We start from the raw sequence: 20,592 nt of genomic DNA on the forward strand, positions 1-20,592 counted from the left end.
AAAAAAGGTGGTCCTTACATGCAAGCTTAGAAGAAAGTCTTTAGAATAATAAAATCAAGATATATTAGAAATTAAAAAAGAAAACATGTGCTTACTTTAAAGTCGTCGAGGCATTTCTTTTGGTTAAACTTTAGAGCGTTTAGTAACCTTTGTTTGCATGTTTCTCTCAATGGCTCAGTGCACCTTCTTGTCGAGGCTTTTTACGCTAAGTTCCAACGGGATTAGTAGTCGCATAACAAAAAAACAAAAAATCACTACATATGGTCAATGATTGATGGGATTCCACCATTTCCCGGATAGAAATTGCACACTGATTTGGAATATCAAAGGGAGCCAAACAACTAAAGGTTCCAAGGGTCCAAAACATTTGCACTCCTATGAGTTTGTGGCATATCCCTCTTCTCAAAGTCAGAGTTGTGCTACAGAAAAGGGCTATGTTAGGTTGTGGAGATAATCTAGACTTGTACATCCAGAAATAACCCCTCACGTAGTATTGCAGGAAACTAAGTTCTGATTGTCAAAAAGTCAAGGTGTTTATAATCGGCATACTAATCGCATAGTGCTACTGCTAAGCATGGCAATGCCTATCTTAGACACCATTTGTTTGCCACTAAAAGATATTCTATTTAATATCTTGTACCTTCTTGGGCAATTAGAATCACCGATGACCAAGAGAAACTATTTACCAAGTAAAATGGTTTTACAATTTTATCAATCTTGCAAATCCAAAGCTTTTAAAACTTAACTACATTGGTGAAATACACTTTGCTTTTAATAACCACCTCCATTTGCAAGATGGTCCTTAATTATCAATCGCTAACAACCTCAACTACAAATCCGAGCGAGTGCTTATCGCTTCCATCGGGTCCTGCATCCAAAATGACTCTCTACTATAACAAAAACTGTACAAAGAAAGAATGTAAAAGAACCCATGCGGAAAGGGGTTCTTTCGATAATAACTCTCTTCTAGCTGCTCCAACAACTTGATTTTCTCGTCCAATCCTGATCTGGAAGAAGATTTTGACCTAGCCAAATTCTGACGACCCTCACCTCATCGCCAATACATAAAACACAACTTATAGGCAATCTAATTTTTTATAACATTAACTTCATTAGTGAAATAAGCTGCTTTTCATTACTTGGCATTCCTATTCCTGGACAAAAATAATATTGCTATACTAAAGGAGAAATGTTAGTATAAATTAATTAGATCACAGACAAGCAAAAAAGTTGGAAATGTGAAGATTTCACAAAGAGTAATACTACTTCAATAAACAAGATGCTTAAATGTGATACAACAACCCTCGCCAAAGCATTAAGCACCTTATAGCTTTCCCTAAAACTATGAAGGATAAACATTGATCACTTAATTACGTTAATTACCATATAACACCATTTCATCAGTCTATAAGAGCAGCGCCAAACAATTAATCAACATATCAAAGCCCAGAAAAGAAATGAATAACTGGTATCATGTACAAATTTGGGATTTAATAGATATACATCTAAGGCATTCCAATTGCAAATTTTTGTTTCTTATTCTACCAGATAATTACGATATATTACAGTTTTTTATATATATTTTTTCCTTATTTTCTTAGCCAAGTATTTAGCTTGTGCGTAACGTAGAGATGTTCCTACTAGCAAATGATGAAAGTTGATACAGGCATATATTGGACAGGTTTTTTGAAAGTTAAGCAGCTAACTTGAAATGATAAGAGAAGCTTTATGGCCTAATAATGCTACTAACATAGAAATCTAAAGCAGAACTAAATAAACATAATATGTATTCCACGGTGAACATTTATATAAAATCTCTAGCAGGATCTGATGAAGTACCATCAGAAGCAGATATATCTTCCTCAGAAAGACTTGCTTCATCTTCACGATTCCAAAACTCAGTAAATTGATCTTCAGCACTATGCACTCGAGCTGCTGAAACATAATTCCACAAATCACAATATAGATGTCAAACGTAACTACACAAAACTGCATATAGATCAATAATTGCTCAAAATTCCAATTAATAAATTACTTTCGAAATGTCAATCATTACACAATAATATATGAATGTCAACATAATTCCCCGGTAAAACGAATGTTGTTTTTCTGTCTTCAGATCATAGGACTCAATGACTCATCTTCCAACATATCGGGACCGAAACTATAGATTACCACACGACAAAGATCACGAGATCTTGAGTTTGCCTTGTGTAAATTAGATGCACAAGTAAGTTCCTCCGTGATACTTAGCAACTAACTTTGGATGCCGCAGACATCGCAGGATTTTGACATAATGATGTAGGAACCTACTTGAAAAACGCATATAAACCAACTTGTTTCAATATGGTGAAAGATTTAAGCAATGTATATACAAGCAAAATTACAAATAAATTTATTTTTTTCAACACCGCTCACCAAAACTTTCAAGAATCTTTCTCCGACGGCAAAAGAACCTTCACAATATTCCACCATCTGCGATAGAATGTAACCAGGGCTCCAATAGTGTGACAATCATTTATGAAATCCTTTTATAGCATATATATTAACATTTAAGAAGTGAACCTGATTGAAATCTTCCAAAGACTTCTTTGACGAGCCACCTTTAGAGTCCGAAGGGTGTAATCTTTTGTTCGCAGGGGTTATCGAGAATAAATTCCCCGCCACAAGTCCCTAAATAATTAAAACCTCCAATAGAGCCATAAAATTTGTAGGAAGATGCAAGATATATAAAGATATGCTAAGAACAATTCCTCCCCGTGCATAAATGATCAAATACATGATGATGAGAACATCAATGCTTGTTGGATGAGGATTTAAAGATAAGAAATGTACCATTCTTCTCGCGATCATCAATGCCATAATATAACAAGCTTCTTGATGGCAACCGATCACGCCCCGTTCTTCCTGACTCTTGATAGAACGCTTCCATTGACTTTGGTATATTGAAATGGCAAACAGTTCGGACATCCTTTCTATCTATGCCCTACAATTTGTTTAAGAAACCATCACCTCGAATACATTGGGGAAATCAGAAACCTATGGTCTTAGTGCAAATTCGACAACTAGTGTACTTGGTAGCATACCATCCCGAAGAAAAACAATTATTCCCCAACATCCATGTATGCAAATGGAAGAGCTCCAAATAGAATCCAAATGCAAAGAAATCGATACCACAAACTTAAGTCAATTATTGGTTAAAAATGATCATACAAACTCAAGGATGTATTAGCATTTAGCACATGAAAGTGCAATCAAAAGCATATTAGCCACAACTACTTTTATCCAAAGCTTGTCCCCATGAGTTCTGGAAGAATGATAATCAAAAAGCGAGAGAGAGAGAGCATTTAAAATCAGCAAATCTAATTAACAGAATGCCTTCTAGATTTACTTTAAAATCCCAAATTTTGCTTCAATTGTTCGACATAAAAGATCTATGTATGGAAGAAGTGTTTTTGCACCATATAATGCTCTGAGTGGTATCATTTCCACTGCGGCCTAGACCCATATGTGCTTGATAAGGCTATTATAATGCATGCATATGGAATTACAAAATAAGTATTTATTTTCCCAACAGTTTCTGATCATGTACTTTCCTCACAGATATGTATAGATAGGTATGATCTTATGGACAGTAATAGCCCATTCGCCTGACGCAATGGTATTAACCACCAAGGAATTCTATTCATAGTTCACTTAATTTAAATATGCTGTAAGCCTATTGTAGGCATAAAAGGCCAAGTTAAAATATTGTAGATGAGCCAAGAGTGTAAAGTTAAAAAATACCCAAAGGCCACTGTTGCTACAACAACTTGTATACGGAAGAGAGCCAATCATCCTTCCTCAATTCGGAAGAGAGCCAAGCATAATGACTCCATCACATCCTTCGAACCCTGCATGCGAGAACAACAATCGGGGCATTCATACATTTCAACAAAGAATGCTAAATAATATATCGATTCCAGGAAACCCAAAATAAAATGCAATAAAATAGAACAGATACCAACTTCCTAAAATCATAACATCCAAATGTATATCTAGAAATCTATACAGTGGGACACGAATACCATTGGAGACATCATAGTTCTACTGAGTAAGTCTGCTTACTGGCGGGAAAGAGCCTTTTTCATAGGATGGTACAAAAGGATTTTCATCAACATAAAAAAAAAATCATCGATAATTCTGGAACAAATTCAAATCCAGAGTTTGTCTTGTTTCACAATAGTACTCTTTTGGCAGATTGCAATCCTTTCAACCTTATACTCACCCACAACACCACCGAATATGCATGATCCCAAAAACTCGTTACATAGAGCAAGATGCACTATGCGATAGTTCACAAATTTGTCTCCAAATTAGGTAAAGAAAAAAAAGCCGAGTGCAATTTCCCAAAGTATAGACAACTGCAACACATAAAATTTTATATTCTGTTGACCAGTGTAAGCATTTCTCAGGTAAACGCATGATAGCAAGTGGTGTCCTTCAATTTGACTTACTTCATAAGGAAAGATTTGGATTTGAAAATACAATAATAAGGACAATAACAGCCGTACTATACGACACATTCCAGGAAAAGGACACATCAGGAAACTCACTTGGGAACAGCCGTGGCTGTTAAAGCCAATATTGGCACATCTGGAAGGCGGTTCCTTAGGGAGGATAGATTCCGATAACTGGGCCTGCATGACATTGATAAAATAGATAGCAATGGTTAGGCAGAAATTTTAAAAAATTGAAGTAAAAGCCTCATTGCAGATCTCAGTGTTTTTAAAGACTGAGACGCGGAGCTATTATTTTCTAACAGCCTTGAGGAGTTTGCTCTCGGTTAAGGCATTAAAAAACACAAACACGCTTACAATGAGACATGGCTTACAATTTTTCAAAAAGATAGAATCATGATTACAAACCTAAAGTCGTGGCCCCAACTTGAAATGCAATGTGCCTGAAAAATACAACCAAAAGGCGTAGCGAATATTTAAACATATATAAGGAAACTAATGTAAAAGACACTTGCATAATATTCATGTTCATACCTCATCTATCGCAATCAGATTCAACAAGCCTCTGGTATAAAGCTTTGTTAATTTTGACATAAACCCAGGTGTCGCGATCAACTCTGGTGTAACATAGAGTAGCCTTAAAGATGGTTTACCAGAGGAAATATCTTCATGAATCTAATAATAAAAACAAATGCCAACTGTTAGGGATAAAGTTCAATAGTTGACAACATTGGTGAGTTAATCACAAAAGCAATCCAAATGCAAGAACTAGAAATGCTATTCAATAGTAAATCATTCAGTGCAACAAAGTGACTTACCGTGTCTAATGACATGAATTCCAATTGATTGCTCAAGCGTTCGAGCTTTGGAACCATTAGCATCATATTGGCTTAATCCTAGCATAAAAAAATCAAACATAAACATTAGTCCACAAGTATGAAACAAGATATTTATACAGACTAGGCAATGCCAACTTACCAGCAGAGTTGCTAAAAACAGCAACATTATCACCAAAAACAGATTTACAAGAATCCAAGGACGATTCCAAAGTTCCACCATTCTCCCTCCTCCTTTATCCGGGCTTGGGACCCGGTCTTTAAAGACTTTCATTACTTTGTAATATCCGGAGTTAAAAATTCGGGTTATCTCTTCAACCTTGCATAAACATAAAAACTTTCATAATATAACATTCAGACAATAAACATTCTTATAAACCATCATACCATCATAACAAGCTATAGTGCACAAATTCGTTATGTCATTCTTACATCTTGCAAAAGGCTCTTACCATTACTTACAAAAAACATACTCAAAAAACCAAAATAGATGAAGTTTGCATATCCCACACAATAGATTACTCATACTGCAACCTTGATTCAAGCCAAATCAAAGGCCCCCCTTCAACAAAATCACTAAGGTCCGAGCAGCCAAATTGAGGTCCATCATAAATAGGAGCATTGGGAACCAAGACTTCCTCGATGTAGATCTTTTTCTCCCCTCTAAGGGCCGGTTCTCGCCATGGCAAATATTAGGGGTGGTTGTCATAACATATCCCCTAGCAACCGGAACACCATCTCTACCTAATAGGGTAACCTTAAGAGGTGGACTCAACATTTCAGCAGGAGGGTTCACAGGCGGGTTCACAGGAGGGTTCACAGGAGGGTTCGCAGGAGGGTTCACAGGAGGGTTCATAGATTCAAACATATTCATTAAATTCTGTTGAGACGGACGGCGAACTGAGTTGGAGCCAACATCGGTTTCGGGTGTTGTATCCCCATGTGGCGGTTGACTATTCGACATTCCATTGTTGGTTACAAGCTTAAGCATATCCTGACAAAATGAATGACAAAACTAAGAATTATATATATGATGAAAACAATAAGTTTTTATTTAAGGCAAACTCACCATCAACACACCCCCTCAACTCTAGCTATGGAGGACTTCATCTCACTCATTTCACCCTTAAATTCAGAATTTGATGAAGACCTTGCTTGTGCTAACATCACCTTCCTTAATACTTGTGCGCTTTAATTGCTTCTTAGAGAGGTTAGAGCTGATTCCACGAGTCCTACTCTTTTGTCCGCTCCTAAGACTTCGGTCAATTCGTCATTATCAAAATCAAGATGAGTTGCACCGCCCTCTCCACTTGAAGTTGCACTTTTTCTTTTCTTTTGAGCAGCCTCCACCAATTCCTATAGTGTTTTCCATGGAAATTAGTTCAAAACTAACAAGTTAGTACAAACTTAAGGTAAATCACCAAAGAAAAAATTGTCTATAATAACAAAGTAACTAACTAATAGCCTGCACACTAGTTAGGTGCATCATTTACAAAGAGAAATACTATGTCAAAGACTTAACAAAATTATAGTTGGAACTCAAGTGAAATGCAAACTCACATAACGGGCTCGGCTCTCCAAAACAGTTCCATTACGACGTTCATGTCCCGCTTTCCAATCTACCCGTCCGTGTATCTTGTCGATTTTGTTTATTCTACATGTACATTGGTAAACAATTGTTAGCATATCGTGATAAAAATTTAAAATTTATGGAAAGACACCTACCATTTTATGCAACGTGTTGGCATCATTATCCCTTAAGTGTATGTCGAGAATCATTCAATTTTATATTCTCACCATTCTTCGCATTTCTTGCCATCACCTCAGAAGTGTTCTCATATATTACAAACTGTTCCCAATGATTTGGATCAATGCCAGCTGGGCATGCGGCGATTTGTTCTTCCAAGGTCTCAAACTTATTCAATATATCTTTTCTCAAGACCCATTTTCCATATCTAAACTTAGTAGAAAAGTTTTTTTCTGCATGTGAACGAGCTAGTGCTTGGTCGACATTTGTAACTTCAAATTCACGCTGTAAAACACAAGTTATATAGTAATGTGAATGAAGCTAGAACTCAAAATGTCTAGAATGCATTAAAAAAAAAAATCAGAGGTAAACCTTACCATTAAGGCATTCCAAACCTTATCCTTGAATTCAGAATGTACAAGCCTCCAATCAGTGTAACTAACTGGGATACGAGCTCGAATGAGACTACCAGCACGAGTATTCCATCTGGAGGCATTATCACCAACGACAACACCATCAATATCAATCAATATAGGTAACTTCCTAACATTTTCTGATTCTTGCACGTCGCCTGAAGGCTGAGATGGATGGAAACCTGAGTAGAAGGTCGTGATGCATGTGAGAGGCGTAACTGGAAGGTTGAGATGCACTAGGGCTGTGGTTGACTGATACCATTTCAAATGAAATCCTAACATATATTGCAAAATAGTCTATTAGTAGTCTGGTACTGAAAAATATAATCATGAAAGGTGAGAAAGAAGAATAAATAAAAGCATATACACGATTCAATCCAAACAAAAGTATTTCATTACATTATCATAGTTTGGAAACTACAACAATTACAATCAGGTTAAGCACTTCATCAAAGGCTTCAAATTAGGTTGGTCCTCAAGGGTAGATTGGAAAACAGTTGGCACATCTAGTGAGTCAACTCCACACGTCAATCGCCTCGGTGAATGGATGACTACCGACCAATTAGGATTTTTCAAGTCCTTCGAATAAAACACTTGACTAGCTTCGGAAGCGAGAATGACCGGCTCATCAAAATACTGATCAACACTTTTCATCTTATTAAGATTAACCAACACCAAATTAGAGTCTGGACAGAGCTTGCAGCCATTGGTCTTGTCTTCCACCTTCACCCAATTGCAATAAAAGACTACTTGTTGAAAGTCTGTATAGTCCAGCTCTAATATTTGTTCAATAACCCCATACCACTTTGTCGATGCATCTACTGGATTTTTGTCTTTCCTACTTGACGTAAACGAAGTGATTGCCTCCATGCAAACACCACTATCTTGTGTGACAACTGTTTCGTCATGCGACCTAGTAGAAAAGACAAAACCATTGATGCGATACTTTCTATACGTTTTAGCTTGGTGTAATGGTCCTTCAACTAATCGCCATAAGTCATTCTTGGTGTCGTTTGCAGCCAATAACTGTAAAAAGACGATAGTTAGAAAGCTAATATTACTAACTTTAGATTTCCTATTTAACTAATGGATGAATTAAACAATACCTTGTTATATAACCGGACAATGAAATCTGTTTGTATCTCAAGACCCGACTTTGCAACCCTTTTTCCTCTACCACGAGATTGTAAGGAGGTATTCACTACAAATCGTTCATGCAATTACGCATGAGTATTTTCATGTAGAGTACTAGAGTAGGTTTAGAAACCAAATGTGTCAAAAAACACACCTGTAGTAATCATCAAGCTTTTCGACGCCTAGTCAAAACAGACCCATCTACGATTTGAATCCATTGTTTAACACTTAGAGTCACAGTCTTACCATCGAGCAAAGGCCCTTCATCACTATACTCGCCATCTTCATCCAGAAAGGCTACACGCTTCGATTTATGATTTCCGTCCCGCGAATTGGGCATATACTCCATAGCATACCTAACTGACTCAGAAATAATATACGACTCTGCAATGGACCCTTCAACATATCGTTTATTGCTGGGAATATTTTTACACTCTTTCATCGCCCTATTAGAACAAGAAATTTAAGTATACACTTTCAATTTTTAAAATCCAATTATAGAAAAAGCTAGAGAAGATATTAAGGTAAAAGTAATTTACATACCGCTCAAATGGAAACATCCACCTTTGATGCACGCCACAAAAGTAAGCTTTCATCAGCCAAATGCACCATGAGGTGGATGCTGATATCAAAAACGATGGTGGAAAATATTTTTTTCAAGCATGCACAATGCTTCGCGCAACCATGTACTTGGCCTCTTGGATATGTTGCCGACTAAGACTTTAGAGCACAACAAGTTGAAGAATAAGCTTATCCGATGAATAGCTCTTCGCAGATCACGATGTTTAGGAAAAGCATGTTGAAGCAATACAGGTAGCAAATAACACATAATGACATGATAGTCATGTGATTTCATTCTGAGCAAACCCGTGGATTTAAAGCGACAATGTTGCTCGATTTTGATGAGAAACCGGAAGGAAGCTTCAAGTCCTTCAAAATTTTGCGTAGTTTAACTTCGTCTTTAGTTAAGACAAATGGAGCCTTCGGTTTTATTGGTTTCCCTGTGACTGGGTCTGATTGCATCCACTGACCACTATGAATTCGCATCTTCCTCATATCTTCTCGCGCACCTACTTGTATCCTTTGACTTGTCTTTCTTGTCTAGGATGTAATTTAGTAGATGTTCCGCAACATTTTTCTCAGTATGCATCACATCAACAACATGTCGGGATTTATGAGTGGGCCAATAGGGCATATCCCAAAAAATAGACCTTTTATACCAAGCCTCTGTAACTTGAACATCTTCATCATCTACACTATCATCCAAATTCACATCAGATGTGCTTCTTTTGCTACCTGTTGGGATTTTACCCGGCTTATACTTGATATGACTCACCTGCTGCATAACTTTTTCTCCACTTAACCTTTGTGGAGCAATGTTCAACTCTTCAGTCTTAAGTCCCAAGTATTTGCCTCCCGAAAAACGGGTGACCCAACGGAAGAAAGGGCGATAGTTTGTGTAAACAATCTTCTTTGCATGCTCAAGATATATCGATTGAGTGTTATCTGAACAAATCGGACATGCTTTGTAACCATGTGTTATGCAACCCGCTAAGTTTCCAAGAGCAGGAAAATCATGAATACCCCACACTAGCATAGCTCTCAAGGTAAAATACTGTTTTTATGCATGTCATAAGCCAAAGACCCCTTCCTTCCACAACTGTTCCAACTCCTCATACAATGGCTGAAGAAAAACGTCGATATCTTGACCCGGTGCCTTCCGCCCAGGTATCAGCAAACACATCATTTGGAACTCTGGCTTCATACATAAAGAAGGGGGGAGATTATAAGGTACCAAGTAAACAGGCCAACAATCAGTAGCTAGTGGATTGTATTCCACGGGGGATTGAAACCATCGGTTGCAATTCCAAGCCAAACATTACGCCCTTCCCGAAAGCAAAATCAGGCCAACTCTTTTACATGTTTTCCACTGGATTGAGTCGATGGGATGTCGATATGATCCCAAGAAGGTGTAGCTTCGGTCGTGCCATGTCATTTCGTTAAGCTATCCATGGGATAGTGTACAACCTCTTGAGCCTTGGAATCAAGGGAAAATGTCTCAAAACTTTATTCGGCTCTTTTGTTTCTTTCTTACCCATCTTTCCTTCTTTCACTTTGTATCCGGGTGCTTTTACGGCGACATTCCGTTAACTTAGCATCATCTTTCCAAAGATAACATACAATTGTTCTCACATGCATGGATACTTGTGGCTTTCATTCCTAGATCTTTCAAAGATTGCTTTCATTCTGGGGTACTTTGATGGCAAAGTGATTCCTTCAGGAACCATATCCTCAAAAGGGACAAAAGTGCATAACACTAGTTCCCGACCAACCATATTTCTTCTTCAAGTTATGAAGGTCAACAATTGCGAAAGTGTTGTAACGGGGAGCCTCACATGAAGGGTATAGCTTTTGTTCTGCCATTTTCTTGTATTCGTTGTACCTCTTCCCCAAATCGGGTTCAAGAACGGTGGTGGTTCAAAATCCCCATATGATTTTCTTCATCCTCATTCAAATCACATGCAACTACTTCATGCACTCCATAAGAAGCATCAACAAAATTCCCCATCCCAAGCCCTTCAAATTTCGGTGTTTTCTTCTTCAATCAATCGGCTCCACCACGGATCCGTACATGGGTTCTCACCATGTAAAACCCATACACGATAATTCTTATCCATCCCGTACCTAATCAAATGTCTAGAGATTGTATCAAACACAAAGCTTTTTCCATTTCGACATTCTCTACAAGGACAAGGACACGGGTCGAGCAGCGGTTGTTCACAAATCGCAAATTGAATGAAATCAGCCACCCCTTGTTTGTACACATCTCCAAGTCCGTCCAATTCATTCATCCACTCTTTCTGAATTGGCGAGACATTCTCGCAAAATTAGACATGTGGGGTTGAACAAGCACATTGTGTAATCTATCGATTTGATACAACATAATACACAATCAAACCTTGAATATAGACCGCAGAGTACTAAGGCTTTTGTGTAAGTCGTTGAATCCTAAACTTCGACTTCAACTACATCAAAAGTAAGCTCTAAATTCGGTCAGTAGCGCCTAGGTAGCAAGCAAAGACTAGTATTCTCGAATTCTAGCTAAGTCTATGATATTAAAGGAATAGCTATAAATAGAATTAACAAAGAATATTAACAAAGAAAAATTGATTTAATCTGCCGTAACATTGGGCTATACTACCACCTTAGGCAGCACCGCGTCGAACCCTCGATCGACATATACTTCATCATTGTTTCACCACCGAACATAAGAAAACTTCAAACAACAAATCTATCAATACTCACCAACGTCAAATTGTGATACTTGCTCGGTTCTTATATAGAGTTGTTATTATGTGGACTGCTTTTGTTACTACACAATTCGTGAAGAGGTCTTTGCATACGTTATTACGTGGACTCGATAAACCAACACCTCAACCTTTTCTAATTTTGTCTAAAATCGTTTCTATCTTAGCTAGTCCACAAAAAAAAATTTGCATTGAGATTGATTGAGACAAACAATTGACACCTCTGATCATACACAATATTTTTATTATCCCAAAGAACCGTTACAAGTCACTGTTGATTTAGATCCGAGATTCGTGTGTGCACCAAGATCTGTGTGTGCCGAGATCCGTAACCTTATCACTGTGGTTCAAGTGTGATACTTGCTCGAGTCTTATATAGAGTGAAATATCAGTATAATATTCATTTAAGTGAGCAGACCACATTGTAATTCAAATAAAGCAATATAATGCCAACACTGACCTGATCAAATCCTTTCTTCTTGGCGATTCTAGAAAAGTGAGCGAAAACCTGTTAAGAGAGAGACATCATCGAGAGAAAGCCTAGCAAGTCAAAGGCATATACAGATTTCCTGCTAGTATTCTAAATAACATACTAGAATAAATGCCAACAAATCAAACCTAATCTACATATTCGAGCACCACGAGAGAAATTATCATATCAAAACCACAACTACATACTAAAAACTAAGCTTGCATATATGTATGAATCAAGTAGTTCTTGCTAATAGAGAGACTTCAATAAGAAACGATGAAGCTAGAAAGGATAAAGGAAAGAGAGAAATTTCGAAGCTTTAAACTCACGCTTCTTCTAAATCAATAACTTTAATAGCAACATCTCATTAAGCTCCTTATCAAATCTGCAACGACAGAATGTAACAATGCATATTAAGTCAACGTGTAGGAAACCAACAACTCAGGATTTATGTGAAAATCTTACTTCTCAAATGAATTGAATAAGATATATCCTAGACAGATGTAGCGCTTTTGATATACACTAAACAAAAACTGCTTAAGTGCAAAAGAGCGTCTAGGAGTATAGCAAATCAGTCTCCGTGAACCAAACGGTAAGTATGAGAACCTCACATTATAATAGTTTTTCAATCCATACAAATCTTATTAATACTTTTTCTCCAGCATGTAACAAACTAGAAAGAAACTGAAAAATTATTACCTCAAACTGCAAGAAATGGATTGTGTCAAACGTTGCAAAAGAATTCACAAATTCACAAATTTACTTGCAAAAGAATTCCAGAACTTTCAGGAAAGAGTTCTGATTTCAAACGTTGGGGGGATTAACTTTCATGATCACAAATTCACAACATGCTTTCGATCACGGTCATAAGATAGATAATTGTAAATTGTGATTACAGCTAATGAAGAGAAAAGTTTGAGGAGAAAAGAGTGTATGGCTTAATTAGTTTTGGCCTTCTCTCACTTTGTTTATATATAGGAAAAATAGTTGGTTACATAGAAATACGCCTATTTAATGTCTCGTCTTAGACACTAACATATAATTAAGGTAGATATATAGCCAAATATAACATTTGCTACTTACTAAATATCATTGACGATTGTGGTATGGATCACCAGTTAGCATTTACTCAACACTAATATCTGATATTATCATGTAAACGTAGTTTGGTTTCTTTAGTCAATGTAATAAGTTAATGACCTAATAAATAAGATTTATACATTATATGATTGTAGTCCAGTAGTAGTGCGAATATGTATTTTCCCCATATTTCCGGTACCAAAAAGTTTATTAAGAGTTGAAGAGTGTACAAGACTTAGAAACCTTACGTAATAATACAAGAAAAACTCTAATACTATGCTCAACCAACTATATGTGAAGTTATCAAACCCAAGCTACACACTTCTAGAATCTAGCAAAAAAGCACCCCAAAGGTTTTTCATGCTTGCGATAATTTGGTCAAGATATGAGAAGTGCTTTTACTTTCTAGTTGTTGTTTCTTTCCAACCAAATTGGGCGGGACCTTTGTATGAGGGAGCAATTCCACAAAACATCTGACCGAAGTTTTGTCAATTTGTTACACATTCTTATTGTACTAGTTACATATTACGCTATTACCCGACTATCCGAGCATATTTATAAATATTTTCAGCTCTCTATTATACATGAATGAATGAGTAATACGCTTTGAGCAGTGATGCCAAGCCCGGATAAAGCAAATAGCATCATGTTAAGTGAATGGTTGCTCATAGTTAGTGACAAATCCCAAACCAACTTTATGATCTTACGGTTAATATGTTCATCGATAGGTGATTGAATTATAATGACCATTATTTATATATTTAAGTTTAAGGAGTCACTAGTCATGCTAATAACAAATGTGGGCGAACACATGCTAATAACAAATTTTAGTAAAATGGTTAAGCACATACCTGCAGATGTCCCAGAGCATTTTGTGCACGTGGCTCTGCCATAGATGCTTCAAAATCAATGTAGAAAAGGTAATCAAAGTACCTGTCATCATAAAGGATTCACTTAACCAACTTATAGGCTTTAAACTGAACATAAAAGGCTTTAAACTTATAGGCTTTATAACTGTTATGCACTACAGAAAACCTTGGTCTAATCTAATTGTAATGATGTAATATGACATGAAAAAAAAAGCTATATTTTCTCTGCTCTTACAAAGGCTTTGACTTTTCTGTGACACCAAAATCAAGATAATAAAGACAGGAAAATGTGCAGAGAGAAAAGGGACTTGAGCAGAAACCCCCAAAGGCTAAAACCACAGTTCTTGAAAGTGGACAAGTTTTGAAATAATTCATTTGCCAGACTCTAGATCGTGCATCCCAGTTTGAAGAGAAGTTTGAGAGAATATGAAGACAGTGAGAGACTGGGATCTGCTAATACCAACGATAAGGGAGTGGAATTAAAATCTATCGCATTACCACGGTATAAAAACGGAAGATTCAAATGGCAATCTTGAAGGACAAGCTGGGTCCCAAAGAGTCAATGTGATTCCACAACTAGGAATTCTAATCATACACTCATCTTGTGCTTAGCCGGACATATTTAGCTGGGAGGATTTCTTACAATCTCACAAGTGACCTCTATAAATGGTTGAACTGATATGACACAATATTCAAAAAACCTGAAAGTGCAACCTGTGGATAATACCTTAACCGACTTGCAAACCAAAAATCAAGAACAAAGCTCATATAAGCTCATATACAACCCTCTCATTGCACACATAAATTAAATCTCGAGATCCACTAGGAACAATTAATTATCAAAGAAGAGGAATCACCGGATCAAAGAAGAGGAATTAGATACCAAGTAAAGTTTGCAACTTGAGACAAAATATGGGCTGTGGACACTAACTAAAACAACCACTAGCTAAACATCCATTTCTAAGACACTAACTAAACTAACTAAAACAACCACTAGCACACCATTTATGCCCCCCCCCCCCCTTATAGATGATCACGCCTTACTTAGGGGTTTGCTATTATCTGCATTGTTTACTTTGCTTTTACCAACAAGAGTCGCTCAATATCTAAGCGACTTTTGCACAATCATCGATGACCTTTTTGGTAGAAAATATTATGGTGAGAGGACACTATGCAAACCACATTCCACATTCTCAATGTACTAGACAAATTTCAAAAGCGAACAAAACGAACATTCCCAAATGATTATTGATAAACAGCCAACAAGATATATATATGAATGATGGTAATGGGTAACAACTCAAGTTCATACAAAGCGAGCTCACGAGACAGCCATCAATTTACAGAAAAAGGTCACAAAATCAAACATATAACAGCCATGTTACAAGTGAAAGTATATGACAAATCTAATTTCTCACAGGACTTGTAACCTTTTGAGTCGATATTTGAAAGAGAAGGGTAGTTTTGGTGATCTCTCAGTTTTGGAAGCGATTCCCCTTGTGATTTAGGTGCGATACAAGTTACGTTTTCTTGATTTTTTTTTGAGTATATGAATTCAAGAAAGTTTTATCTGATGGATTTTTTTTTTTATTCTTTAGGCAAATCTCCTGCAATGGATTTGTTTCCTCAACATACTGGATTTGCGGAAGAGGCAATGAAGACCACTGAGTTTAGGTGATGGGTCGTTTTCGTAATTTTATTGTCTGTTGAACGGAAGCATGCCTTGAATGTGTGTTTTTTAAAAAAAAATTGAAATGGAAGAAGACAGAACAGAACATATTATTAAAAACATACATTTCAATATCTGAATTATTGAAATGGAAGCAGTAAATCAAGTTTTGCAAGTGGGTGAAACAGTCGTTCATTTCAGAGCTACCATCTTTTACATTTGAAAACATGGAAAAGTAACAAACAAGCAAATCAAAGAGAACCCAACCCAAAAACAAGCAAACACGGTACATTTTTCTTTTTACTAAAAGTAGAAAGAAAAACCCAACCCAAAAACAACTCATCATCACAAACTAGTACTGGAACTCGAAGAGATGATTTCATGAGAGTTTCTATTAATAGTAAAAAAAAAAAACGTAATGGCGGTGAGAGAAAATGAAACGGTGGTTAAATCAAGAAAGGAATGAAAAAAACTAGAAAGAAAATGAAAGATTATTACCTTGTTTTCTTCTTCTTCTTCTTCTTCTTTCTTTGATTGAATCTGAATCTGAAAATTAGGTTTTGAGGAGTGCGAAAATAATGGGGCGGTGAGAGAGAGAGAGAGAGAGAAAAAAAAAAAAGTTATGTTTTATATTTTCATTTTTTTTGAAATTTTAAGTTTGTAACACTTCTCCAACGCTTTTTAAGCGTTAGCAATTAATTCCGGAAATTCACTCAAATAAAGCAACGCTTTACAACATTGCCAACGCTTATTTAGCGTTGGCAATTTACTAACGGTAAATAAGCGTTGCAAATCAAAAAAGGTGCGTGTTGCAAATATCCTATTATGGTGTAGTGTGTCTAGCCATAAAAACATGATACTAAATGCACCTCCAAACAGAATGAAGTTGTATAATTGGAAGCAATTATGTAGAAGAATGAAAGAAAACTTATGCAACCCATCAAAGAACATATGCAAACCATCATGTTGTAGCTATTTTAAAGAGTTAGAATGACCCAAAAGATGAATTAGTGATATTTTAAGTGAGAAAGGAATGAAGTATGGATCTTGATGTCTTTCATGAGGCTTAAATGAGGGAAAATAAGACAACCTAAGTTTCTCACTACACTCAGTCAAAGCTTGGCTCTCAACTACAGGAATGGTGTACTCATGGGATTGTGTACTAGGCAAACACTCTTCACCATGAGGGTTGAAAAAATTATAGAGGGTCTCTGAGGCAATAGGCTCAAGTGCAAATTCGAGGTTCTTCTTAAATGGTGGGTGAATGGATGGCTTAGTTATACTAAATGGTTGGATTATAGGAGGTGGTAACTCAGGTGGATGGTGGTCAGTTGATGGTTCATCAGTTGGTGGATCCTCACATGCTCTTAAGAAATCATAGAATTCTTCATCTAGCTTAGCTGAATCTATAAAGTTGTGGTTCGTGGCTTTACTGTAAGAATTTCATCTATGTTTTCTATTGTTATTTCCTCAGCTGTCAAACTAAATTTAGATTCATATTGCTCTAAAGATGTTACTTTCTTTAATTCCTGCACATTACCTTGTTCATGCCTTAGATTAGAATTGTTGATTTCTATTTCCTCACTCTCGTCCTCTAAAACAATATAAGTTTCCTCAATGGCATCATGGTCATCCGAAACAAGTCCTACAGAGTCGTCTTCAAAAATTTCCTCATCCAGCTGGTTGTGTGTGGAGTTAATATAATGGTTAATGGGAGGGTCATGGGAAGGTAATGGTTCATCTTGTGTATCAATCTCTAGCAAGGTTGAAAGTTCTGTGTTAGGTGAGGGGATCATGGAAATCATTTTGGCTAGATTTTGAAGCATAGTTTGGGTTTTTGCATTTTGTTCTCTAAACGTTTTTCCATTGTTGGCTATTTGTTGGGAAATTTGGTCTGGGAAGGGTGGCGAGCTAGATGGGTGGGTGATTTCTGGCATGGTGGAAAGGTCTGGCGTAGGTGAGGTTAGCATCAATCTTGTCCGTTCTAGGTTCTGAAGTATTATTTTATTTTGGGCCATTATTTTATCAAATGTTGTTAGCGGAGGGGAAGCTTGGTGGTGTGGTTCTGGTTGGTACAGTGTTTGATAGTCATCGTTATTGGCGTTTGAGTAACTCTGGTTGATTTCATACTGTGCTGGGTTAGGTTGACTCCATGTATAGTTTGGATGACTAGAAAACTCTTGATTGTATGGATTACTATGAATGTTTGAAAATTGCAGTTCATAATTATTATTATATCCTATAGTAGGCCCAAACCCTTGGTATGATGGGCACTGAGAAGCCCAATAGTAAGGACTACCACAGCATGAACATGGTGAAGGGTTTGTATAATAATCATATGATTGTTGGTCTACATATTGATATGCCATATTGGTTTTACAAATATATTATAGGACAATTAATATGCAAACAAAACTCTAACTATAAATTTCTAGATAGGCATGTACATTGACGTTTACGATAAACAAGCCTTATTATACTAGAATTAAAACTCCTCTGACAGAAGAGGCGAGGAGTGGAAGAAGGAGTACTTGAATGCCTTCTTGCTACGCGTTTGAATAACGTCTTGTATACACGATCTTAGTGTTTGTATGATGTTAGAAACATTGAATAACTTGAAGAAATGAAAATTTGGACTGACCTGTGAAAATCGGGCTACTCCAGAAGAGGGCGCGGGGTGCGCTCACTTTTAGCCTGGGTAGGGCATGGGGTGCGCTCCGACCTTGCTCGAGGAACAGGCACTTAGGCGTGGGTCACGCTCTAAAATGGCCTTGGTAGGGCGCGAGTCACGTTCAAGTCAAACTTGAGTGCCGAAGCGCCAGCGCTTTCGAACTTTGCCTTTGGTTGGGGGGCGGCTCGACTTGGATGATGTCCGGTGTTTTTATATTATCGGGTTTTGGTTATTTATCGGTTCAGACCACAGGGGTTGGTAAAACATCCATTTTTACTATATAGTTTACGATCCAATAAGAATTCTGTTTAGGATTCTCGATAACCGTAGCCAACCAAAGCCAAATCCAAACTTTCAGAATCTTTTTTGAGTTAAGCGGTTTTATTGTATTCTAAGAAAAAAGCGCGTTAAACGGCATGAACTCTTTCTAGGAAAGAAAGAGTCTAGGGCTTTGTTTAAAAGTCCGATTAAGCCCATCCATATAGATTGATATCCTAATAGTAAGAAGTTTGGGCGAAATGAAGACTTAGCTAATCCGGATCTAAGCAAAGCCCTATTCTAATCCGACTTGAATCAGTATTTTCATTTTAAGTAGGGAAACGCGAACTTGAGTCCTGGATGGGTCAACACCCCAAGGCTGTTGGAGATTTCACTAGAAAGTCACACCTCAATCTAGTTACTTTCTATCCCAAATGATTTCAACTTGAGCTCACACCAAGGAAATCACCCACCCAAGACTTTGGTAGTTATCACAACAACCTCAACAAAGCAAAACCACTACAATATCATCACAATTCATAGCAACAATAATAATGGAAGTAACAATGCAAAGATACACAAAGATTTAGGTGGTTGGTAAATGTTACCTACATCCACACACAAGAGCCGAAGTTTCCTTTATAACAAAGATTGGAGAGTTTACAAGAGATCAAGAATCAATAAGAAGAGGCCTCACTCAAACCCTAGCTCAATAGAGCTCCCCACAATACCCTAGAAATGAATCTCTCAAAGTTGTACTTCAAAACCCTAATCTATTTCCTTTATATAGGTGTACATAGACAAAGGGGAAGTAAAATGGGCTTGGGCACTGTGCTTCGGAGCTTGGCGGCGCTGCTTTGGTGTGAGCGCCTCTTCATTAGATCATGGCGAGTGCGAAAGTGGCGCTAGGTGGCCAGCGCTGGCGCCGCTTCTTCTTCAGACACAACGCTGTTGCACGAAATATAGCGATGGACGAGCGGTGGCGGTCCTCTTCATCAGGTGCAAAGGTCGAGTGTGGTATACGGACAACCGGAGCAAAGCTCGACGGTTCCAACAACCCAACAATCTCCCACTTGGAACCTTCGAGATTCTTCATGCACATCACATCTCAATTGTAACAACTCAATCCAAAACCAATATACTAAAGAAACACTCGGCTCATCCATCATGGTCTTCAAGCAAGAAGACCCACCGAAGTTGAACACTTCAACTTCGTCTCCACAACACCCCTACCATGACATAGACATGTCTCCGTGATACTCCATGAATAATACAATATCCATTTCACCGCTTCCCAATGATGTTTGCCAAGGTTAGCCATAAACCTCCAAGCAACTCCCACTGCATGGGATATATCCGGGTGCGTGCAAACCATGTACCACCGCCTAGGGGTTTGTCGGGAACCATGCAAGCTCTTGCTCAGCTTGCACACCATATTCTCTCTATCCTTCCGTAGGAAACCCAACAGTTGTCGCGTGTAAATCTCCTCAACATGGTCACAATGGAGGTGAGCAGTTTTCACATTTAACTGCTTAAGATTTAAACCTTCCGCTACAACAATACTAAACACTGACTGAAAAGTATTTGGGGAGAATATCATTGCCAAATATTTCTTGGAACCATCATGTTCCTTCTT

General features: G+C 37.4%; 1 protein-coding gene across 1 annotated transcript; it reads right to left on the reverse strand.

Annotated features, from left to right (window-relative positions):
• Positions 1-4,559: 4,559 nt before the first annotated feature.
• Positions 4,560-5,549, reverse strand: LOC147492004 (ATP-dependent DNA helicase Q-like 3). Its single transcript, XM_086564966.1, has 5 exons — positions 5,478-5,549; positions 5,318-5,395; positions 5,034-5,174; positions 4,908-4,942; positions 4,560-4,679 (listed from the first exon to the last, which is right to left on the reverse strand). The coding sequence occupies exons 2-5, from the start codon at positions 5,381-5,383 to the stop codon at positions 4,592-4,594; spliced, it is 330 nt and encodes a 109-aa protein (XP_086421092.1). The 5' UTR covers positions 5,384-5,395; positions 5,478-5,549; the 3' UTR covers positions 4,560-4,591.
• Positions 5,550-20,592: the final 15,043 nt, after the last annotated feature.

Source organism: Coptis chinensis, chromosome 6, assembly GCF_015680905.1.
Source record: "Coptis chinensis isolate HL-2020 chromosome 6, ASM1568090v1, whole genome shotgun sequence".
NCBI classification, from domain to species: Eukaryota; Viridiplantae; Streptophyta; class Magnoliopsida; order Ranunculales; family Ranunculaceae; genus Coptis; species Coptis chinensis.